The sequence below is a fragment of the Aegilops tauschii genome, chromosome 1 (genome assembly GCF_002575655.3).
Source record: "Aegilops tauschii subsp. strangulata cultivar AL8/78 chromosome 1, Aet v6.0, whole genome shotgun sequence".
NCBI lineage: Eukaryota > Viridiplantae > Streptophyta > Magnoliopsida > Poales > Poaceae > Aegilops > Aegilops tauschii.
In genome coordinates, this window is record NC_053035.3 from 480,579,713 (window position 1) to 480,603,616 (window position 23,904).

At 51.7% G+C, this 23,904-nt stretch overlaps 3 protein-coding genes and 1 non-coding gene across 4 annotated transcripts; all 4 read right to left on the reverse strand.

Moving 5' to 3' along the window:
- Positions 1 to 8,129: 8,129 nt before the first annotated feature.
- Positions 8,130 to 12,981, reverse strand: LOC109766631 (protein DEHYDRATION-INDUCED 19). Its single transcript, XM_020325401.4, has 5 exons — positions 12,606 to 12,981; positions 12,352 to 12,500; positions 9,442 to 9,519; positions 9,095 to 9,372; positions 8,130 to 8,603 (listed from the first exon to the last, which is right to left on the reverse strand). Exons 1-5 carry the CDS (start codon positions 12,676 to 12,678, stop codon positions 8,504 to 8,506), a joined length of 678 nt encoding a protein of 225 aa, XP_020180990.1. The 5' UTR covers positions 12,679 to 12,981; the 3' UTR covers positions 8,130 to 8,503.
- Positions 12,982 to 13,898: 917 nt separating this feature from the next.
- LOC123493374 (uncharacterized) lies at positions 13,899 to 15,756 on the reverse strand. Its single transcript, XM_073501815.1, has 3 exons — positions 14,974 to 15,756; positions 14,424 to 14,854; positions 13,899 to 14,065 (listed from the first exon to the last, which is right to left on the reverse strand). Exons 1-2 carry the CDS (start codon positions 15,276 to 15,278, stop codon positions 14,482 to 14,484), a joined length of 678 nt encoding a protein of 225 aa, XP_073357916.1. The 5' UTR covers positions 15,279 to 15,756; the 3' UTR covers positions 13,899 to 14,065; positions 14,424 to 14,481.
- Positions 15,757 to 15,765: 9 nt separating this feature from the next.
- On the reverse strand, positions 15,766 to 16,715 carry LOC109766639 (uncharacterized). The gene is made up of 2 exons (XR_006664840.2): positions 16,435 to 16,715; positions 15,766 to 16,190 (listed from the first exon to the last, which is right to left on the reverse strand). It is a non-coding gene; the product is annotated as an uncharacterized protein (transcript).
- Positions 16,716 to 19,810: 3,095 nt separating this feature from the next.
- Positions 19,811 to 22,585, reverse strand: LOC109766630 (protein psi1). Its single transcript, XM_020325400.4, has 3 exons — positions 22,243 to 22,585; positions 21,650 to 22,152; positions 19,811 to 20,607 (listed from the first exon to the last, which is right to left on the reverse strand). The coding sequence occupies exons 1-3, from the start codon at positions 22,405 to 22,407 to the stop codon at positions 20,169 to 20,171; spliced, it is 1,107 nt and encodes a 368-aa protein (XP_020180989.1). The 5' UTR covers positions 22,408 to 22,585; the 3' UTR covers positions 19,811 to 20,168.
- Positions 22,586 to 23,904: the final 1,319 nt, after the last annotated feature.

A 23,904-nucleotide genomic window follows, 5' to 3' on the forward strand; every position in this document is an offset into this window, starting at 1 on the left:
TCTCACGTCTACTATTGCAGCGGAGCAACCAATTTGGACATCAAATTCAGAGGAAGGAAATGAAACAGAGGGGGAGAGACGGAGAGAGAGGGGAATGATACCTTTGACGAGGTAAATGGCGCCGGCACTAGGGTTGCAACAGCGGGAGCACGGCGTCCCGGGAAGAGGCACGCTGTGGTCTGCGCGTGAGGTGACCATGTTAGGGATACTGAAGTAGACGGCGGGCAAATTGAAACGAATGGAGAAGAGGGCGGTGAGCGCGCCTGGGCGCGGCCAGGGGCCGAGGGGAGCACGGCCACGGGGGGCGGCAACCAGGAGCTGGGGCGCGGTGGTGCGACAGTCTACGGCGACGAAATCGAAGGGGGGGAGGGGAACCGGTGCTGCTCACCGAGAGGAAGACGATGGCGAGCTCGTGCGGGCCGGGGTTGACGAGGTGACGCGGATCGACGGTGAGGCCGCGGTGGCCGGAGGTGGAAGAAGACCTTGATCCGCGGTGAGCTCCTGGACTCCTTGGTGGGGTGCGGGGACGACGGTAGTCGCGGGAACGATGCGGTGACGGCGACGACCTAGTCGGGTGAAGCAGCGCGAGGGGAGGGGAAGTGGGAAGGTGCGGTGGCGGCGGTTTGCACAGCGCGCGGGGGCGGCGGCGGCGCAGTACGGGTCGGGTCGGGGCGGGGCAGTGGGCGGGTGAGAGATAGAAAGGGGACTGGGGATTTTAGTGGGGGAAGGGTTAGCGATGGCACACCCCCCAGCGGTGCGCCATTAGAATTTTTTTTTTGATAGCAATGGCGCATCCACACGCGGTGCGCCATTAGAAATCTTTTTTTTGTATAGCAATGGCGCATCCCAGAGAGGTGCGCCATTAGTAATCCTTCTTTTTTGAATAGCAATGGCGCACCCCAGAGAGGTGCGCCATTAGTAATCTTTTTTTTGTATAGCAATGGCGCTCGGGGGGGAGGGGGAACCGAGCGAGGAGACAGGGGAGGGTGCGGGGGGTCGTCGGCGGCGGTGGAGCGGGGAGGGTGCGGGGGGTCAGCGGCGGCGGTGGAGCGGGGGAGGGTGCGGGGGGTCGTCGGCGGCGGTGGAGCGGGGGAGGGTGCGGGGGGTGCTCGACGGCGGTGGAGCGGGCCGGGGAGGGTGCGGGGGGTCGGCGGCGGCGGTGGAGCGGGGGAGGGTGGGGGTGCTCGGCGGCGGGGGGGATCTGGCGAGGGGGGATAGCGATCGAGATGGAGGGGGTCGAGATCGAGTGTCCTCATGAATATTCAATATTTTTTCATATAAAAAATATTCATGAATTCAAAAAGTGCCCATGAAATTTAAAAATATTCATGAGTTCAAAAAATATTAACAAATTCAATACTTTTTGTGAGTTAGAAATTCAATACCATAATAAACATAAATAAATATTCATGAGGACACTAGAACAGAACAAATATCATTTCAATATGTCAAAATACAATCGAGAAATGAAGGCTACAATTTAAATACAATCGATCTTAGCTAGCTATCTGTTCACAATCTTCTTGCCCTTATTTTTCGTAAATGGAGTTCTTCTCTTGAACGGATGTCCTTTAGGTAGGGTGGTCCTGCTTCTTCTTGTGGTGTATGCTGGTACTTCATCGTTGTCGTCATGTTCCATCTTCGGGTCGCCGTACTTGTCGAAGTCTTGCTCATTGGCAACTCCATCCATTCCGATGATCTTCCTTTTGCCTCTCCTCACGACAACACGACTGGGCTTTGACGGGTCGGTAATGAAGAAGCATTGGTCCACTGGGGAAGCCAGTACCCATGGCTCATTTTTCGCGGTGACGTTTGCGCCCGCGGTCTTGGATTTGGCTTCGGGTATAACCATGGTGGTGAAATACCAGTCTTCTTTTAGGACACTCTTGGCCCATCTGACACGGAACATCGGGACCTTCTCTCCAGCGTAGCTCAGCTCCCAGATCTCCTCGATCCTTCCGTAGTATCTGTCCTTGTCGTTACCGGTGTAGGATTCCATCGTTACCCCGGAGTTCTGATAACCATCACTCTTCATGTCCTTTCCCTCGGTGTAGAATGTGTAGCCGTGGATATCGTACGCCTCATACGTCATCAGGTTGTGCTCGGCGTCCTGTGACAAGGCGAATATGAGTTGTTCTTCCGCGGAAGAATCCTCATGTAAAGGGTACGACAAAAGCTTCTGCTTGAACCAACGCGTGAAACATGAGTTGTGCTCTTTGATTATATCTCCGTCCATCCTCTGTTGGCCTCGGTCATTGTACGCCTTCTCAATAAAGGTTTTGTGCTCTACCACCCAAGGATCGACCACGTCTATGTGTTGTAGCGCGACTAGGTTTGCTCTTTCAAAGTCGGCGAGTCGACCCTCGAAGTCGACATGCATTTCGCGGCGACCCTCACGGTGACCCCATCCAGCAAGCCTGCCGAGGTGCCTGTTGACGGGCAGACCAACGGGGTTCTCGATGCCTAGATAATTCGTGCAGTAGGAGATGCACTCTTCGGTTAGAAAGCCCCTGGCTATGCTTCCCTCTAGACGTGACATGTTGCGAACGTATCCTTTAATGACACCATTCATCCTATCGAACGACATCATGTTGTGCAGGAACGTCGGCCCGAGTTGGATGATATCCTCCACGATATGGACCAGCAGATGCACCATAACGTCGAAGAATGCGGGCGGGAAGTACGTCTCAAGCTCGCATAGTATCACCACGATCTTTTCCTGTAGCCTTCTGAGTTGCCTCACGCCAACCGACTTCCGATAGATGACGTCGAAAAAGTTGCATAGGCCAAATAGCGTTTCACGGACGTGCGCGTCCACGATCCCACGGATTGCAACTGGAAGTATCTGCGTCATCAGCACGTGACAGTCGTGAGACTTCATCCCGCTGAACTTCTGCTTCGCTGAGTCTAGGTATCTGCTTATCTTCCCCGCGTAACCGTAAGGAAGTTTTACTCCTACGAGGCAGGTGAAAAACTGATCGATCTCCTCCTGACTTAGAGTGAAGCACGCGGGAGGGAAGTCATTTCCGGTCTTTTTGGCATTTTGCCTTTGCGATGACTTTCCGTGTCCTGCTTCGCCTCATCATCATCATTAGCGTGAAGCTCCTCCCTGATGCCCATTGATTTCAAGTCTGCCCTTGCTTTCGGCCCATCTTTGGTCCTCTCTGGCATGTTGAGCAGGGTACCAAGCAGACTCTCGCACACGTTCTTCGTGATATGCATGACATCAAGGCTGTGAGGCACACGGTGGATCTTTCAGTACGGCAAGTCCCAGAAAACAGACCTCGTTTTCCATACCTTCAGCAGCGGCTCTTGCGCCTTTCGCTTCTTTTCCGGCTCTGGCGCCTTTTGCTTCTTTCCCGGCAGTGGGCAATCTTTCCAATTTTTCAACAGCTCGTCTATTTCCTCGCCGATCCTCGTACGCGGGCATCTTCGGGTTTTGGTTTCACCATCGAACAGATCCTTGCGTTTCCTCCATGAGTCATCATCGCGAAGCCACCTTCGATGTCCCATGAACACGGTTTTCGAAGACCCGGGATCTCTATCTAGCTGGCGATACGTTGTGTCATCCATGCACCTGACGCATCCAGAAAATCCGTGGACCACCTGCCCCGCGACATATCCGTAACCGAGATAGTCATGCACCATTGTGAGCAGTGCGGCTCTCATAGGGAAATATTCTTTCTCTGCGGCGTCCCACGTATTGGCTGGCGTTTTTCACGGCGTGTCTAGCTCATCTTTCAGTAGCCCCAGATACAGATTGATGTCGTTTCCTGGTTGTTTCGGCCCCTCAATTAGCATACTCATGTGAATGTACTTCCTATTCATGCACAACCAGGGGGGAAGGTTGTACATCCACACAAACACAGGCCAGGTGCTATGTGTGCTTCTCTGGCTGCCAAACGGATTGACTCCATCGATGCTCGCGCCCAGCACGATGTTCCTTGGATCGTTCCCAAATTCTGGGTGTTCGAAGTTCAACGCTTGCCACTGGCTCCATCTTAGGTTGACTCAGCATCTTGTCTTTTTTATTTATCTCCGGATCATTTGCGTCATCTTCTCGCTTCTTCTCCTCCCTATCCGCGTGCCAACGCAAGAGCTTTGCTACCTTAGGGTCCGCGAAATACCGCTGCAGACGAGGAGTGATCGGAAAGTACCACACCACTTTTCGAGGAGCTTTCTTCCTCTTCTTGTATCGAGTGATGCCGCACACCGGACATATGGTAGACTCCGCGTGCTCGTCCCGATAAATGATGCAATTGTTCATGCACACATGGTATTTCACGTGCGGTAAATCCAGAGGACACACAATTTTTCTTCGCCTCCTCGAAACTGGTCGGGCACTTGTTCCCCTTGGGAAGACGTTCGTGCCAGAATGACATGTTCTCATCGAAGCATGCGTCGGTCATTTTGTGTTTGACCTTCATCTCCAGAGCCATGAGCGTTACTTTCAGGCGGGTATCCTCGGGCCTGCATCCTTCATACAATGGAGTAACCGCGTCTATCTCCAGTTGATCCAGCTTGGCTTTCTCTCGGTCGGCAGCTCTTGCGTTATCCATCTGCTTGAGAAGCAGCTCTTGAATATGAGGGTCCTGCACCCAGCCCATCGATGGTCCATCGTCGTCTGCTCCGGCATCTTCATCTTCATGATCATGCCCTTCGTCTGCTCCGGCATCTTCCTCATCATCATGTCCGGCATCTTCTACATGATGACTGTGTACTGCATCTACTTCGTGATCATGTCCTGGAGATTCTTCGTCTTCTCGCCCGCCCTTGCCGCGGTTGTCATGCTGCCCTTCCTCATTTCTTGTCGGCCGGCCCCCATGGACGACTTCATAATCATCTTCATCACCTTGCCACCGATAGTCATGCATGAAACCACGCAAGAGCAGGTGGTCCCGCACCTGTACAGAATCCGGGTCCATAAGGCTCCTTAGCTTGCATCTTCGACACGGACATCTTATCTCCGTCTCGTTCTTTTGAAGCATCTCGGCCTTCGCGGAGCTCAAAAACCTATTCACGATGCCTTCGGTCATCGTGCGGACCATGGTCGCCTGCGGGGTAGAGCAAAACGATATTTTAGAACCAAGAAAAAATTTGGCATGACTTTGACTAAAAATAGGACCAAAAAGAATGCATAGTGCCAAAATTCTCGCCGAAACGGAAATGAATCAACATTCCGGCAAAATATTGGCAACTATCGCATTTCAAATACCGGTACCTGCAAACACAAACATATATGCAACACCACAAACATACATAGATCTAGCTAGGCCATAAAAAGTGCATGTGCACGTTGTTGGAGGGAGAAAAAAGTAGATCTACAACACAAAGAAAGCTTTCCCCTTACTTACCTATCAAAAAAAGGTAATTTAACCACTTAATTTAGATGAATCTATGGTGCAAATGAGGTGAGGAGGAGGAGGCAGCCGAGACAAGCTTGGAGGAGGAGGTGGAGAGAATGAAGTGGGGAAAGTGAGTGTGTGGGTGGTTGTTCAAAATATCTAGCTGGTCCCAGGTTACTAATGGCGCATCATCCACAAATGCGCCATTAGTAACCCTGGTTACTAATGACGCACCAGCTGGCGGTGCGCCATTAGTAGTTTTGCCAAAAAGACAAAAAATGATAGTAGTGGCGCACGGGGTAATGGCGCACTGTGCCCTGGTGCGCCATTAGTATTTTTGGAAAAAAGAAAAAAAAATTGGTTAGTAGTGGCGCACGGGGTGACTGGTGCGCCATTACTTGTTAAAACTAGTAATGGCGCACTGTGCCCTGATGCGCCATTAGTAGTTTTGGAAAAAAAAAGGAAAATTTGTTAGTAGTGACGCACCATGGCTGTGGTGCGCCATTAGTGCCTATAACACTAATGGCGCACCAACACACGGTGCGCCACTGCTATATAGTAGTGGCGCACCGCATGTCTGGTCCGCCATTAGTGTCCATATTATCTATAGCCCTTTTCCTAGTAGTGAGGCCTCCTCTGCGCTCAACTTGGGCGGCCGGCCCGAGCCGCCGTGACGGACGGAGCAGGGCTCGGTGAAAACGCCGCTGATCCTCTGCGACGAGGACACGACCAGCTACACGAGTCCGTCAAGATCGTGCTACGACGTGACGGGGGCGACCACCAAGTCTTTGTTCCAGAAGAACGTGCCAGACGTAATGCTGATGCTCGGCCTGGGCGTCTTCGGCCAGGCGGACTATGAGTAGTAGGGGTCCACGGGCACCATCGGGAACATCGCGCAGTACAGCTTCCACTGTCATGATAATAAGAGCAACTCCAACAGGCCGACCCAAACAGACGGCGCATTTGTTCGTTTTTTATTTGTTTGGATCGGTCGCCCGCCCGACGTCCATCCAATTTTACATTTAGGTCGGCACTGCACCCAACGCGCCAATCAATTTCATGTTCGCACTCAATTTTTTTTAAAGGCCCACGGCCACAGATCATGCCGGCATCATGCCAGCGCCGGCATACATTGCCGGCTTCAAAAAATATCACCGCAGTTCATGCTGGCGTACTCGCCAGCGGCCGCCACACATGCCATCACACAAAAAGGGGTGGGACTTGAGTTCGACCACGCCATCGCGGCCTCGTGGTCATGCCAGCACACAAGCCGGCATGCAAAAAAGGAAGGCGCTTGCGGCCACGAGATCACTCGTCGGCGAACTTAAGAATGTCGGCCTACATCTTCTCGAACCACGTCCTCTTCCTTGACGACACGGTGTTGAATGCTTTTGTTCGGCGTCCGTCTTGGGGTCTTGTCCAATGTCTCGCCAACACTCGCAAAGAAGCTTGTCCTCGGCAGCCGTGTATGCCTTCGTGCGCTTGCTCTTGCGCTTCGGCTTAGGACCGGCGGCTTGGTTGGCGAGCTCGTCCTCGAACAAAGGCTCCACCTCGATGTCGCACTCGTCCTCTTCCTCTTGCCCGTAGTCGTCCGGAAACTAGTGGTCGAGTGGGAAGCCGTCCAGGTCCATGCCGACCTGATCACGCATGAAGGCCGCCTGATCGGGATCATAGCCAGCGGCTGGCGTGAACGCCACGCGGCCGTCCTGGCTTTGTATCTCGTCGGGATCGTAGCCAGCGGCCGGCGCACCGCCCTCGAAGATGAGGTTCTGCATGTAATCCTCGTCGACGACGGACGGCATTCCCTCGAATAGGTTGCGGGCATCCGGGAGCACGCCAGCCGGCGTCTGCCGTGCGCGTTTCCTCGCGCCTCTGGATGACGAGCCATCGGCCACCTGGGTGGCATTGAGGTCGATGGGCGCGGGCGCGGGCGTGGAAGGCGCGACCACGCTCACGTCGGGCGAGCACTCCCTGAAGAGGCGAGAGGCCCGCGGGTACACGTGGAAGCCGGGCATCGGGTTGCAAGCCGACGCGCGGGGCGAGTCCGGCTGCACCATCCGAGGGAACACCGATGAGCCAGTGCTGGCCGCGGCGACGGCGGCGTTGAGGAGGCTGTGCTGGCTAGGGTTTATCCCTAGCATGTAGAGCGCCTCCCTCGTTGTCGCCGCGACGCGGGCGTTGGTGACCTCCTGCTGCGCGGCGGCGGCGACGGCTGCAGCCGCGACGGCTTCATCCTTCGCGTCCGCAGGGTGCCTCCGACCCTTCCTCTTGGCCGACTCCCTTGCCCGTTGTTCGGGCGTCAGCACCATCTTTGGCTTGGGCATGGCGACGGTCTTGCGCGGGGCACGAGGCTTGCCTTTGCCGGAGGGGGTGGTTGTCTTGCCGGACGAGGCGAGGGAGGCGAGGCCGGCGGCGCCGTCGAGGTCGTCGTTCATGGCGGGTGAGGGGCGGAAGCGCGCGCGGGCGGAGGGTTTTTAAGTGAAATGGGGAAAATGGTGGTGGCTGCCACCGACTAGCGGGCCCGGAGAGAGGAGTAGGCGCGCGCGTGTCCGTCTCATGTCCACACCGACGCAAATCCGGCTCAAAATTGGGTCAGGAATGGGTCGCCATGCGAAAGCCAAGCGGACGCGCGTCCGTTTGGGTCGACGCGTTGGACCACCTTTGTGTCCGTGCCGACCCAAACGGACGCCAGCGGACGAAATGGGTCGCCCCATTGGAGTTGCTCTAAACTGTAATGTAAAACAAGAAGCACACTGTAAACCGCATCGACACCAACACCAGAAATAAACTGCAAAGCCTTCTGCTGTTGCATAGCAACATTCATTATTATGTGACTGGTACAACAAACCAATGCTTTCAAACAAAGAAGCAGCGGTACGGTACGGTACAGACACAACCGCGACCTGCGCAGACATCTGTCACCTGCGAGATCGCGATAACTGAGATGGAACTCAACACAAAGACCGGCTACAAATAACTTAGGACACCTCATGCCCACATCGACTCTGATGCACCTCCTTCCTCGCTGGGGTGCCAAACCCTATCTATCTTCCATGGATGTCACATTCGGCAACTTGGTCTGGGGGCACCGACCTTTCGGAGTCTGCATCAGGGTCCAGGGGGCACCCGGGTAGCGGTAACATCGGCTCGCCTCTCAGTTATTGGTCTCTGAATAGGGTGGAGAGCAGCAGGTCTTGCACAAACATCGCTCTCACGCTGGCTTGCTCCCTTTCTTCCCTTGTGAGCGACGAGTCAATACTGCCAAGACAAAATCAAGCGGGTCACTGAATGAATTGTAAAGTTTCACTAAAGATTTCTAGCAAGTGATCGCCCAGAAAACCCACTCATTGCTTCATTAGTAAGCAAAGTGAAGGTTTGCAGCTACACATGCTCTCTGTCAAGTCAAACCAACGCTACTAATGTACTTATTTAGTGCAAGGCTGTCATCAGTTATCATCGACAATAAGCATTCGTTTATCTAGAACTAACGAGTTCAGTTTTCATGGTCAAAACAGATTTTTCCATGATCTGACTAAATTATGTATAAACAGATTTCTCGTGATCTGAACAGATTATATAAAAGATGTACTGAAAATAAACATCGCCACGGTGCATTAGAGGAATAGTTGGCATAAAGGCAGTTCCTCTGGCAACAGACCACTAGATCTATAAATATATAATAGGAGAGTAACAGGAAGAAGATGGTCGCGACAAAATCTATAATATTCACAGTATAAGCAAGTATTTACCTTGACCGCCACGGCCGAGCAGCTGTCTCTTTTAGCACTGGTACATCACTCTGAGCAGGAGTAGACAATTTTGATGTTTCCTCAGCATCTAATGTTGGGAAGCTAAGGCCAAATGATGACAGAAGAGGATCAGCTGAAATATTTGTGGCATTATTGTTGCTCGACCTATGTCCACCACCTCCCAGAAGCACCTGCAAATGGGCTTCACGTAGATCCCGGCTCAGCAGAGAGAGCGACTGGCTGCCTGGAACAGCAAATCTGCGCAACCTGCGGCGATTCTGCACATGGTCCAAAGTTAAAGAAGCTCATATGAGAGAGGGGAGCAGGGGATGAAGGAGGGGAGTTACCTTGAACAAGTACCCATGTTGCATGGTGATATGGTTAAGCATGTCTTTAGAAACCTTTTCGGAGCAGATAGGGCAAGGCTGAAACGAGGGAGGTAAACCATATAAGAATACTATAACAGCAAAAACATCACAAGTTTCAAAATTTCATATCTACTGTTAGACACGCACAAACCGATAACAAAAACAGGTCAATCAATTCTTTTCCAAGGAACAGGTGAAACTAATTGATATAAAAAAAATACTTTGTCTCTACTTTTAGACTTGCACAAACCGATAAAGAACAAGTCAATCTAATTTCTTTTCCAAGCAACAGGTGAAACTAATTGATGCCAAAAACAATACTTGGTCTATTTACTGATTTTACCAACAGGATAAGTTGCATTCTCTTCAATTTATTGACTTTACCACTGCACTGGGCAGGAAGAAGATCATGGTTCAATTCCCATCACTCTATGTTCCATAACTGCTATTTGCGTTCAAACTAAACTATTGCTCCTCATAATTCCTACTACGAGACACAGTTTATCAGCGTATATTGTTATTTTATCAAGCAATCATGGCATGAGTTTATGGCAGCAAACAAATGCCAAAAGCTACACTTTTTTTCTGTCGCCAGATTTCATGATCAATCTTTTCTACTCCAAGGACGCTGATCAAGGCCATCTAAAATCATTTGCCAGGCCAGAGCATTATGCAAACCATGATATTCTAGCATAGCAAACCATATTTCTACTTCCAATTCCCAAGAGACAAGGTAAAGAAAAGAAGAAGAGGACTCATTAGGTGGCGAGAGCATTATGCAAACCATATTTCTACTTCCAATTCCCAAGAGACAAGATAAAGAAAAGAAGAAGAGGACTCATTAGGTGGCGAGAGCATTATGCAAACCATGATATTCTAGCATAGCAAACCATATTTCTACTTCCAATTACCAAGAGACAAGATAAAGAAAAAAAGGAGAGGACTCATTTGGTCGTCCAGATCAAAGCCCCTCTGAACAAGAGGGCTCGTTCCTTGTTCCAGGCCACTCAAAGATAGAACTTCTGAAAAATTTCAAAATTTCATTTCTACTTTTAGACACGCAGAATCTGACAAACAACAGGTCAATCACTTTTCTTTTCCAAGGAACAGGTGAAATTGATTGAAGTAAAAAAAAAACACTTGATCTATATGCAGTACATTTAAAGCTGCATAGAACCACACCCTCATTTACTTGACTCTAACAAAACAGGGGATAAGTTGAGTTCTCCTCAATTTATTGATGTTACCAATTCTTCAAGAGTAATAAACTCCCTCTTCATTGCAACAATAATAACATGACTGTTCTACTTTGTTGTTCCTAACAGATAGAATGGTGTACACAGCAGAGTGTGCATTGACGGAGTGTTGCCAACATGAAGAGTAAATACACCGGGCAAAGAAGAGACCATGCTTCGGTTCCCATCACTCTCCACGCTAACCAATCTAGTTTTGACTAAAATGAGATGTTGACATGTGTAATTGAACATCTTTCAAGAAACTGATAACGGTCCCTTGAGTTCAAATTAAACAATTTCTCCTCATAATTCCTGCTCCTAGTCAGAGTTTATCAGGCCAATGTTTTCTTCTTGTCAAGAAATTATGGCATGAGTTACAGCAGCAACAAATGCCAAAAGCTCCACCTTTTTTATCTCCAGATTCATGACCAGCCTTTTCTACCGCACAAGGCCAAAGTTCCTAACCCCTTTTGCGCATCTAAAATCATTTGCCAGACCAGAGCATTATGACGATGATATTCTAGCAAAGCAAACCATATCTGTACTTCGAATTCCCAAGATGACAAGAGATGAAAAAAAGAGAAGACTCATTCGGTCGTCCAGGTCAACACCCCTCTGAACAAGAGCTCTTCTCATTCTCCAGGCCACTTAAAGCAGTATGAACTCCATCTTCTCTGAATCTCTAGTAATCCAAGCAGCCAGGTACAAACCGATAATATTCGCAAAAAAAAAAAGGTACAAACCGATAAACAACAGGACAATCTATTTTTTTCTCCTTCTAGACAGGCACAAACCGATAAACAACATGTCAAACTAACTTCTTCTCTGAGCAACAGGTGAAATTAGTTGATGTCAAAAACAACACCTGGTCTATTTACTGACTTTACCAACAGGGCAAGTTGCTTTCTCTTCAATTTATTGATTTTATCTCACATATGAATGTTGTTCTGCGTTGTTCCTAATAGAAAGAATCATAGAATGGTCTATACGGTGTGCATCGATGGAGAGCTGCTGACATGAAAAGTGTCTGCACTGCGCAGGGGAGAAGATCAAGGTTCCGTTCCCATCACTCTATGTTCCATGTTAGCCACTCTTGTTCTGAATAAAAGGAGATGTTGACATATGAAATGGAACATCTGTTCGCGAAACTGATAACTGTTAATCGCGTCCAAACTAAATTATTGGTCCTCATAATTTCTACTCCTAGCCACGGTTTATCAGCATATATAGTTTTGTCAAGCAATCATGGCATGATTTTACGACAGCAAACAAATGCCAAAAGCTACACTTTTTTCCCATCTCCAGATTTCATGATCAACCTTTTCTACTCCTAGAACACTGACCAAGGCCAAAAATCCTGCCCTTCTGCACCTCTAAAATCATTTGCCAGGCCAGAGCACTATGCAAACCATGTTATATTCTAGCAAAACAAACCATATTTGTTCTTCCAATTCGCAAGATACAAGAGATAAGAAGAAGGGGAGGAGGAGGAGGAGGACTCATTGGGTCGTCCAGGTCAACGGCCCTCTGAACAAGAGGGAGGGCTCTCGTTCTTGTTCCAGGCCACCCACTGAAAGGTATACTAGGGACTCCATGGATCTCTTCTCTAGATAACAATCCAAGCAGGAGGAGGAGGAGGTAAATCGGGACTGACCGCGGCGTGGGGCTCGAAGGGGTGGTCCTCCTCGAGGTGCGCGACGAGGGAGGCGACGTCGTGGTCCTCGTAGCAGTAGGGGCAGGCGAAGTCGGGCCTGCCCGCGTTCTCGTCGCCGTCCATGTCCAGCTCGTCCATCCCCGCCCGATCTGCGCACGCCCGCACGCAAGAACCGGCAAATCAATCAGCCAACCAAACCAATCAATCAATCAATCGATCGATCCCGGGGGGCACGGGCCGCGAGCAGGACGTACCGGCGTGGCCGAGCTGCGCCGCGTAGAATCGCTTGGCGGCGGCCAGGCGCGAGATCCAGTGCTCCGAGTCCATTCCGGCGGCTTAGATAGATAGATAGATAGATAGGTAGGTAGGTACGGCCTCTGGCCTGCGGCGGTCGTCCCTCCTCCGCCTGCCCTCTCCTCCCGCTGGATGGATGGAGCCGGGAGAGGAGACAGGGGAGGGAGGAGGAGGCGAGCCGGGAGCTTCTCTCTCGCGCGCGCGGTCGCTGTCCGCCTTATCGGGACGGGAGGTGGGGGAATGAGATGAGATGTGTAGGGGACAGGCAGAGAGGGGAGGGGAGGGGAGGAGGAGTGAGGGATAGAGCTTTTATTATTCGCCGTCCCCCACCGCGTCATCGGATCGTCGTCGTCGTCGTTTGCGTTTACCACCCGCGCACCGCCGTTAAAAATTATACATGGCGCGCGCGAGTTGGCACCCAGTGGCGACGCCCACGGTCGGTCCACCGTTTGCGTGTGCCGCGGCCGGTGGTGGGCCGTTCCGCCCGTGGAAGAAAGGACCTCCGGTCTCGTGCCGCCCCATGGTTCCGTAGCACGCGTGGCAGTGACGCTGCCTGCCTGCGGTCCAGCGGCGAACGGTCGAGGGGTTCCGTGTGGGTTGCGTGCGGGCCACCGGGGGAGGTCGGCGCGAGGCTGCGATCTGCGGCTCGTTCAATCATTTTTCTTTCTGATATTTTCCAAGCATAATTCATATATTCACACAATTTTCACTTTTTCTTTTTTTTGAAATTGATGAAATTGTGGCTGGCATAATTGAAAGTTGTGTGAAATATACGTGTATTGCTTAAGATGTTAAATACAACCTCCGTCCGGGATTAAAAGTCTCAAAGACAAATTCTCTAGGACCAAGGTACAGTGGGACTTGTGGCTGAATCGTTGGTTAGCTGTCCATTAATTCAATCTCTCTCCTACATGCAACCAATAACAAAGATGATCCTTCTCTAAAAAAAGAAAGCTTTGCTTTGTCCTAAGTCAGTTTGACCAAGTTTATGAAAAAAATATAATAATCATTTATAATAACAGGTATATCTAACGTGAAAATATTTTCAATGATGCATGATCCTAATGGTATTAATTTGGTATTGTAGATAGTAAGAGTCTTTTTTATAGACTGATCAAAACTTTCAAAGTTTGATTCAAGGCAAAGCTAATACGAAGAGTAGTAAATAAAAATGAAGACAGTGCGTGTTAACGGATGACTTTGATGTCATGGTGTGACTATGACGTGTTGATTACTCGAAAGATATCGCGACGTGATCCAACTCCAACTCCAATAAAAAAATATCGCGACGTGACCGGGTAGGAGGACCCTTGGCGCGAGCACACGCACGGGGTGGGCTATGTGCGGTGACCGGTTCACAAGATTTTACACGTCTTCAGTCAAAGTTCGAAGCATACTGTACACGACAACGCGAATCAACCTGTGGTTGAGATGGTTAGGTGGACAATGGTATTCCCAACCCACCAGGGTTCAAATCCTGGTGCTCGCATTATTCCTGAATTTATTTCAGGATTTCCGGCGATGCGCTTTCAGTGGGAGGAGACGTTCCCGTCAACGACGAGGCGCCTATGATGGCTTCGTAAATCTCAAGATGATATGCCAGCTCAGTCTCTCGGAGGTGCTCATAGGGGTAGGGTGTACGTGTGTGCGTTCATAGGGGTGAGTGTATGCGCGTATATATGAGCGCTTGTGTCTGTACTGATGCTTAAAAAAAAACACACACACACACTCAGAGGCCTCGTCACAGTCACAGCATCTCCCCGCAGATGCCTCAACACACCATCTCCGGTCGCCGGTTCACGCCCGACCATCTGTCAGCCGCCGGGAGCTTATTTATTAGTTGCCGTCGAACCTCACCCGCACGTCGCCCCTCCTGGACGGCTTCCTGGGGACGGGCATGCCCTCGCCGCGGACCACCACCTCGCACCCCGGGCGGACCGCCGACCTGCTGACGGGCACCGTGAGGCCGCGCCCGTCGAGCGCCGTCAGGTGCATGGCGCGCCCGGCCAGGGGCGCCCTGCACGTCGCGACGAGGTCGTCGCTGTCCCGGGCGAACACCAGGTGCGGCTTCTCGTCGACGACGAAGACCACGTCGGCCGGGACCGTGTTGGGCCGCTCGTTCCCCCGCTCCGGGAAGGTGATCCTCGTGCCCTTCTTCCACCCCGGCTTCACCTCGATCGTCACGATGTCCTCTGCCGGGACCGTTCCCCTGCGTGCAGAGTGCAGTGCGGTCACCACGTACGGGTGGCATGGTAATGGCGTTCAGCAAGAAGGATCTACATGCAGTGCAGGGGTCTGAAGCAGGGCTATGGAATGGAGGCGGCTCACCCGGTGCCACTGGCGTCGGCGTCGGCGACGAGCCTGGTGATCTTCATCCTCCTGGTTGTCCCCGCGTAGAGCTCTTCCATGGTGCACGGCAGCTTGTGCTCTATCGGCGCCGCCTTCACCGGCCTCTCGCCGCCGAGCACCGAGCCGAGTGCCGACGGGCTGGACCTGGGCGAGCCAAAGAGATCGTCGTCCTCGAATCCGGCGGAGTCGAGCAGATCGAAGAAATCGTCCCCCAATAACGACACGCCGCCGCCTGCCCCCGGTTGCCGCGCTGCCCTCTCGCCGTGCCGCCGACCGCGCTGCATGTATCCCGCCGGATTGTTCTGCCGTCGAGGACAAAGAGCTCAAGTGAAGGAGAGAGTGAGAGCTGAGAAGCATGCCGTGTTTCTCTCCCTCTCTCTCTCACCGGCGCTCTTATCATTCCCGCCCGCCGCTCATCTCGCCGTCGTCGTTTATCCTCTCTCACCGGCATGCATGACACCAGTGGCGGAGCTTGGAAAAAAAAGTTGGGCGGGCCAAAGAGCACAATATTCTTCAAATTCTAAAGCATGTATACTATTTCAATAGATATAGTCACCACACACCTTCTGTTCAAATATGCTCTCCGCACACTATCTCTTTGTTCGGGTGGATATTGCCAAATTTGCAGGCCTAATCCTGGGTCTCGTTGCAAGAACTCAACACCTTGGAATGTTTTGAAAGATCCAGCGTCGCTGGCATTCATTGATAATAGCAGAAAGCAACGGAAACAACAAGGTGGTGAAGGTCCTAGGACCAGGAGATCTGAAGATCAAAAGAAAAAGAAAAACATCAACCCTAATGGCTGCAACAAAACACTCCATACAATCCACATTAGACAACGCAGCTCCGACTCCGAAGATGAACCACAAAGAAACGAGGCAAGGTTGGCGTCACGAGGGATCACCGAACGAGCCACCTGACGCGCGTCATCGTATACCAGCGGCCCCCACAAAGAAACGAGGCTGGCGTCACAAAGAAACACCTTGGAATGTTATAGGTTCATTTACATGAAGACCTTCATCTTGGCTCTGTGTGGGTGTGGCTGTTCAATTTCAAGCATTGTCAAAGGTCGATCTGCCATTGGTGAAGGATCTTCCTCAACTCCAATCATGTCATCATCTCTTTTTCTTTTGAAAACCAAATCGATTTTTCGCTGACTGGCCTTGCCCATGGCTGCCTAGACCTCAACTTGTAACCTGTAAACACAATGGAATGAATTATTTATGCTACAGCAAGGCCAGTTGCTCAACTGTGGAAACAAAACTTGCCTACTAAATTAGAAACCATCTACTGTGGTCTGTGGACACTTGACACTAAACTAGTATGATCTTCAGTGAAATATTCAGCCAATTGGGAATTTTGGGGATGATTCAATTTCAATGAACGATGACCTATGTTCAGTTCAGGGGGATAAAATTGGGATGATTTGAATCGATTTACCTTCGCAACTTGTAAGGATTCAGAGAAGGATTTTCCCAGTTGGCAGTTCACTGCTTCGCCCTCGCACGGTCGCCGCCGTCGCCGGCTAACCTGCTCGCGGCTGCGTGGGCGCGTCCGTGCGTGGGTCGGCTAAGGAGTGGTGGTGCGGGTGGGGCGTTGGATGAAGGGAACTAGGGAAGGGAGGGACTGATGTGCGCCGCGCCCGTGGGCGGCGCCGGCCGGCGGCGGGCATCGTGGCAGCCGGCGGTTGCGCTAAGAGACGGCGGTCAGAGACGTGCGGCTGTGCGGGCAGATGCAGAGAGGCTGAGATGTGTGTATCGGTTGTGGGCTGCACCTGCGTACTGGTGGTGGGCTGGGCTGGTCGGCTGGCTTCATACATATATAAAAAAGTTTTGCTCCAGACCTGGGCGGGCCACGGCCCACTCGGCCTTGCGGAAGCTCCGCCAGTGCATGACACGTTGCGGCACATGGGCGGCGCGTGGACGCATGCATGCATGGGATACGTTGGCTCGCTTCTTTTTCTGGTTCGGCGGCACGAGTTTGTCCGGCATTGGCAGCCGTGTGCGGCATGGCGTGTTTGTATTCGTTGAGAGTGTGGGTCCACGGAAAGTGCCCGCCACCTTCTCTGATTTGTCCGCAGCCCTTCCCTTATCTTATGTTAAATTCATTCAAAAAAAAATTGGCACTGATATGCGCCAGTCGACCAGCCAAGGCTTCCGCCGGTCAATGGAGAGCCGTTCGATTCGCACGCGCCTAATCGTCGGATCTGGAGGTTTCGTCTTCCTGCCACCGCCCCACTCGCTCTCACGGCCTCGCTCCTCCTCAGTCGCCCGCACCCGCCATCGAAGCACGCGCGCTCGCAGGCCGCCCGCGCTCCTCCGGGGCCACCAACGCTTGTCCTTCGACAGGTCACCACTATCGCCAACAGCCATGGCCGCATCCGATGCAACACGGAGTTGACGCCGTTGCCAGCAAAAATCGTTGCCGGTCGTAGCAAAATCTCACACAAGTCGGAGAAAAAACAGTGACACCCGTCATCGGATTCGAGCAAAAGAATCACCACCGGTTCCATCAAATAAATTCACTGGTTGGCGGTCGCAGCTGTCCTCCACACGCCGTCGTAGATATGAAGAACCCACTGCTCGTCGTGATGCATCGTAGTAGCAAACCAAACTGTTGGTTCCAGCTAAAAGAATTGCTGGTTACAGGTAAAAGACTAAAAGAATTGCTGGTTACAGCAAAAAAGATCGCCGTTCCTTGGTGATAGAGGCGAGGGGCCCGATCTTTCGAGGAGACGATGGCTATCGTTTTTGGTGGAGTAGACTTTGGCGATCCGACTACAAACCAACTCCGATGGGTTATTGACCACGCCGGAGCACGATCAACCTGACCACGAAAGTCTATTTCCTGCAAGCAAACGAAGAATAAGCAAGAAACTGAAATTGCAATCTGGATATTGCAAATATAAGAGAAAAGCTTTATTAATGAAGGTGTAGTTCTGTGACATCTTGGTCTGTTCGTTGAACACAAACGAAGTACGCGAAGTTGCAGCTATGGCGAACTTTTAATCTAAACAAAACCTAAAGTCTAAACGACGCCCTAAGAGCTGTATATATGGAGAAAGAGGGGAGAATTTCGTGGCCCTTGGAGGAGAGGTTCGAAACCAACCCTAACTCTTGTTTCCCCACACATACGGACTCTAAAAATAGCCTATACTTAAGTATTTTGAAATTACATGGGCCTGGCCCAATAATAAGGTGACACAACACCTAGAATAGCCTCTGGACGAAATTTATGAAGTGTCATCTTGTATATTTGGTCCAAGGCTTTATGCACTCCTTGTGGTGGCTTCAAAGTCCTGAAATCATCACTTGTAACTCTGTTCTTGTTCCCCTTGCGCATGCCATCATCTCCATGCTTGGTCTTGCTTCAGTGTTCATCCATCTTATCCATGCCAGGCCCTTCATTTGTAAGCAAAACAAATGTATCCAATTTAGGCAGCATCATATTCTCATGAACATTAGAATCATTACCAAGAAACGAAAGTACCTGATAATTTAATTGGCGTGCAAGAGCTCTAGTAATTTGTCCAGTATATATAGCGGGTGTAATAATGGTATTGATGTCCTCATCACTCGGTCGTCGCAGCTTTTGAAGAAGCTGGTTCCAACATCAAGAGAGCCGGTTCCAGCAAAGTGTGCAGATCATAGTTACTACCGTCGAAGCTCTTCGGCATCCGCTGACTGGTTGCAGCTTCTACACTGACGAGTCACACATCGTCGCCATCGTAGCTAATGGGTGTTGCAGATGTAGCTCTCGCCATTGCCGGTTGAAGCTCTGGCCATGATGGATTCCAGCCGTGCCTCTTCATGGTTGCAACAAAGACGCTTGCCAGCTCCACTCCGGCGTGCGGCCGGTTGTAGCTGCTCCACTAGCCGGTTGCAACACTCCCGGTTGTGGTAGTAACATCTTGGAGTTGTGGTTGCAGCTGCCGTGCCCCAGGTTGCAAGCAACACCATGTCCGTCTTTGCATGCTGGAAAACATGTGGTTGCCGATCTTGCCCCATGGCGAGCGGTGTCCTTTGACGCATCAGCGGGGTTCACCATGTGTGCAACGCCCCTCGCCCCTTCGCTGCTCTCATGGCGCGGTTGGCGGTGGCGAGAGAGATGCAATGCTGATTTTGGAGGAGAAAAGGAAATGAGTGAATGGAGAGGGACGAGAACACATCTTGGAGTTGTGGTTGCAGCTGCCGTGCCCCAGGTTGCAAGCAACACCATGTCCGTCTTTGCATGCTGGGAAACATGTGGTTGCCGATCTTGTCCCATGGCGAGCGGTGTCCTTTGACGCGTCAGCGGGGTTCACCATGTGTGCAGCGCCCCTCGCCCCTTCGCTGCTCTCATGGCGCGGTTGGCGGTGGCGAGAGAGATGCAATGCTGATTTTGGAGGAGAAAAAGGAAATGAGTGAATAGAGAGGGACGAGAACAAATACTACTACAGGGCAGCTTTCCGTATGAGCAGGATGAGTGAATGGAGAGGGACGAGAACAAATGCTACGGGCAGTTTTCTGTATGAGTAGGGTGGCGGCCGGGGCGCTAGCCGGGAAAAAGCCATGAAAGTTTCGATGGCAGTTAGACTCCCACCAACAGTCTTTAGCATATATAATAGGGCATCTTTGGGTTGGCTTCGAAATTCTTATTTTGACAGGTTCGATGGGATGTTTTCCGCACCGCTTAACAGAATTTACAAGTCAAAGTCGTTTACAAGTTTTATTCTTCCACGCCACTTAGAAAAGGGCAGTAAACTTCTCGTCCGGTACAACAGCAGCATATTTCGGAAGAACAAGAAAATCAGTCAGCTGACACTCACACCCAGACGAATCAATCACTAAACGAATTCCAGTCTGCAAGGTTTTACAAGCAATGTAATAACATCAGCCGGTACACGCAGTTTTTTGGACAACCATGAAACCATTTTATTACCTCTACCGCATAACTAATCCAAACAGAAGCCAGGTACAACAAAAAATAGCTCGTCCAGCAGACCACATTCGATCACCAAAAGCTTACAAGAAATGCACTTCCAAGATTTACCTATCTATGCACTTCAAGTTCACATCATCGTATACACTTTTCTCATCTAATCCACAGGGCCAACTCGATCATCGCCGATGCTCCAAAAGCAGGCAGCATCTCACATCCCCTGCATTCAGTTCAACAACACACACAGACCTGCTCTACTGCCCCAGGAGCCTCTTGACGCCGGACTTCTGGTCGGCGGTGAGCCTGGCGGGGAACTTGATGTCGAACTTGACCCGCAGGTTGCCCTTCCTGGACGGGTCCTTGGGGATCGGCATGCCCTCGCCGCGCACCACCTCCTCATACCCCGGGTGGATCACCGAGCTGATGGGCACCGTCAGGCTGCGCCCGTCCAGCGTCGTCAGGTGCACCGTGTACCCCGTCAGGGCCTCTGCCAGCGGTATCTTCTGCGTCGCCACCAGGTCGTTGCCGTCCCGGGTGTACACCGGGTGCGGCTTCTCGTCAATGATGAAGACCAGGTCCGCCGCGATCGTGTGGGGCTGCTCATTGCCCTTCTCCGGGAAGGTGATTTTGGTGCCCTTCTTCCACCCCGGCTTCACGTCGATCGTCAGGATCTCCTCCACCGGGATCGTCTTCCTGCACACAGTTAAGGAAGAACATGCTTTAGTATCTATGTTAGCAGACAAAATCACTTCCTTCTTCCTCTGAAACCATGCACCCAAAACTAACACTAAATAACTCAGAAGGACTGAACATGCTAAAAGTCCAAAGCTGGCTGAAGAATTACTAACAACTGTCCATGTCAACAACATATACTATGACCGAACTGTTAAATGGAACAAAAAAGGACATTGCACTGCAAAAAAATTGTAGTTTGAATAAATTAGGAACAGTGGCTGTGAACCAAGCAAATCTCAGGCATCATCTTCAAAGACAAGAGACTGGCTGACGGGGGCTTCCCTGCAATGTTTACTAAAGCAAATTTCTCAAGTTTAACCTATATATATAGTCCTACTTCGCTCCTAAATCCTGTTTAGCAATCACAAAATCATTTGCGGCTCTTGTTCTTTCAGAACACATGTACCCCACGATGAGACTGAATGCTAAATGATTCAGTGAGTCTGTACATGCCAAAAATCTAAAGTGGCTCAAGAATTCCTAATAACTACCCATTTAAAGAGCACATGGGTGAACTTTTAGATGGAACCAGAAAGGACATTGCACTGCTAACAATTGTATTGTAGTTTTAATAAACCAGGAACAGTGGCTGTGAATCAAGCAGATCTCAGGCATCATTTTCTGCAGACAAAGATTGGCTGCAAGTGGTTCATTGTAGTGTCTACTAAAACAAATCAGGCAGACCCAAGTGGTCAACTGCACATTTCTCAGGCTTATTAATCTTCTCAACACATGTATGCCTCACACTGACACTAAATAATTCTGAATGACTGAGCACGCTAGAATCTAAAAGCTGGCTTAATAATCCCCAAGAACTGGACTGTCCAAATCAACACTAGTACAGCTGAAATGTTAGATGCAATCAAGAAAGGCATTGCAATTCCCAGGTTCAATCTGGGCCAACTAAGACGGTGTCCAATCTTAATCTAGGAATCGTAATGAGCAATAACCAATGACCATATATGCATAAATCAGAGGTAGGGGAGGAGAGGGCACTCACCCGCTGGCATCGGCGATTTCCCTGGAGATCTTCATCTTCTTGGTGGTCCCCTTGTAGAGCTCCTCGAGGGAGCATGGCAGCTTCCTCTCGATGGGCGCCGCCTTGACCGGCGCGCCGCCGCCGAACATCCCGGGGTACCCTTGGCCGCCCCCGCCGAACGTCTGGGTGAAGGTATGGTCGCCGCCGCCGCCGAACATGGACGGCGAGAACCGGATGCCGCCGGACGGCATGCCGTGGCCTCCTCCCCCCATGCCCCCCATCCCGCCGCCCATGCCCCCCATCCCGCCGAAGGGGCTGGAGGAGCCGAAGAACTCGGCGAAGATGTCCTCGGCGTTGCGCGGGTTGAAGCGGAACGCCGTGGGCCCGTCGGCGCCGGTGGAGAAGAAGGTGGCGCCCGCCGGCCCGCCCGCGCCGCCGCCGGCCCCCGGCGGCGGCACCTGGCCCTTGAGCCCCTCCTCGCCGTACTGGTCGTAGACCGCCCGCTTCTGCGAGTCGCTCAGCACCTGCGCGCAGCCACCGTGAGCATTGATTGCTGCGGCGAGATCGACGGACGGACGGAATCGAAAAAATCAAATCTTGAAGGAATGGGTTACCTCGTATGCCTCGGAGATCTGCTTGAACTTGCTCTCGGCCTCCTTCTTGTTGGTGGGGTTCTTGTCGGGGTGCCACTTCATGGCGAGCTTGCGGTAGGCCTTCTTGAGGTCGTCGTCGCTCGCCGCCTTGTCCACCCCCAGGATCTTGTAGTAGTCCAGCCCCATGGCCGTCGTCTCTTCTCTTCTCTGTCAATCGATCGAGATCGCTCGCGTCGCGTGGGAATCTGCTCTGCGCTCGTCTCTCTGGTGCTCGTCTGGAGGCCGGAGGAGGGAGAGAAAAGGGGGAGGGGAGAAGCGTCTGGAGAGGAGAGGGAAGGGTGTAGGTGGGATTGGAAAGAGGGGATGGGTGTGGAAGGTTCCAGAAGCTGCGCGAGGGCGCGCGGGCTCTCCCGACCGGCCGCCACGGGAGACCGCACGGGCTCACGTGCGCTGCGCTGCGCTGGTCGTCGTGGGCCGGAATTAACCGCTGCAAGCAGCTGGCCCGTTGATCAGGGCCTCGCACCTCCGTGCTCGGCCCAGTGCGTCTCCCGGGCGCTTGCTATTTTGCCCGAAATTATCTGTATTCCGCCGATTTTGAACGTTTAATAAAGAGTACAGATTAGCTAAAAAAAAATTTATCTGGATTTTCATCACGTAAAGTTTATCATGTAATCCCTCCGTTTCAAAATAGATGACTCAACTTTGTATTGTATTAGTACAAAGTTGAGTCATCTATTTTGGAACGGAGGGAGTATAGAGCAACAACATATTAAATCATAATAGAAACATCTTTTCAGTGTACAGTACTATTTTTGTTCACACGCTAATTACCATCATGTCTGGTGGATCCAGGTTAGCTAGCCCCGCAGTGGTTGCTTCAGTGGGTTTTGACCGACTCAGTCCTGATTGCTGCATCTCAATCTCATGAGGCATGCCCCTGGTGCTGAATGATCAATATTTTTCATGAGTGAATCAATTGCAGCTTGGCGGAAAGTAAACATAGTTATTTCTGGTAAGCCATTTCTTTTTTACTTTTCTAAAATTGCTTGCACCTCTGGGGCATTAATATTAATGTTTCGCCTTCTGCCCATTGTAGACTTAAATGCTAGCATGGCGTGTATGATTATAACCTGGTGTTATTGCTGAACCGTTCTTGCATATATTAGCCACAGGGCCCACCCAATCGCCCCCTTCCCCCGCGTCGCTCTCGCCTAGGGCAACTCGGGGGCGCCTCCTCCCTAACCCTAGCGCGCCGCCACCCAATCGCCCCCAGCCCCGCGCCGCCGCCGGAGGAAGCCGCCGGGCGAAGCTCGTGAGGCTGACGGCGGCGGCGGGGCGTCTCCTCGCGGCTCCTGTTGGGACTGGGGCGGCGGATCTCGGCGGGAACCGGCGGCGTGGTGGCGGGTCTCGGCGAGGGGTTGTAGGTGGAGGCGGAGGGGTCGGCCGTTCCCGTGCCTCTGCGTTCCTTGGACGATCGCGTCCTTGGGAGCAGGAGGGGGTCGGCCTGAAGCTCTCCGGTGGGCGTGGCGTGCTCGTGGCAGCGGCAATCCGGCGTTCCGGGTGGTGTCTTCTTCGAGCGGCGCGAGGTGGACAGCGGGCTGTGGTGGCGGTGCTGATCTTGGATCTGGCGAGGCACCACGGCCCGGTGCTAGGCGATCCGTGCACGCGATGCTTGATGGAGGC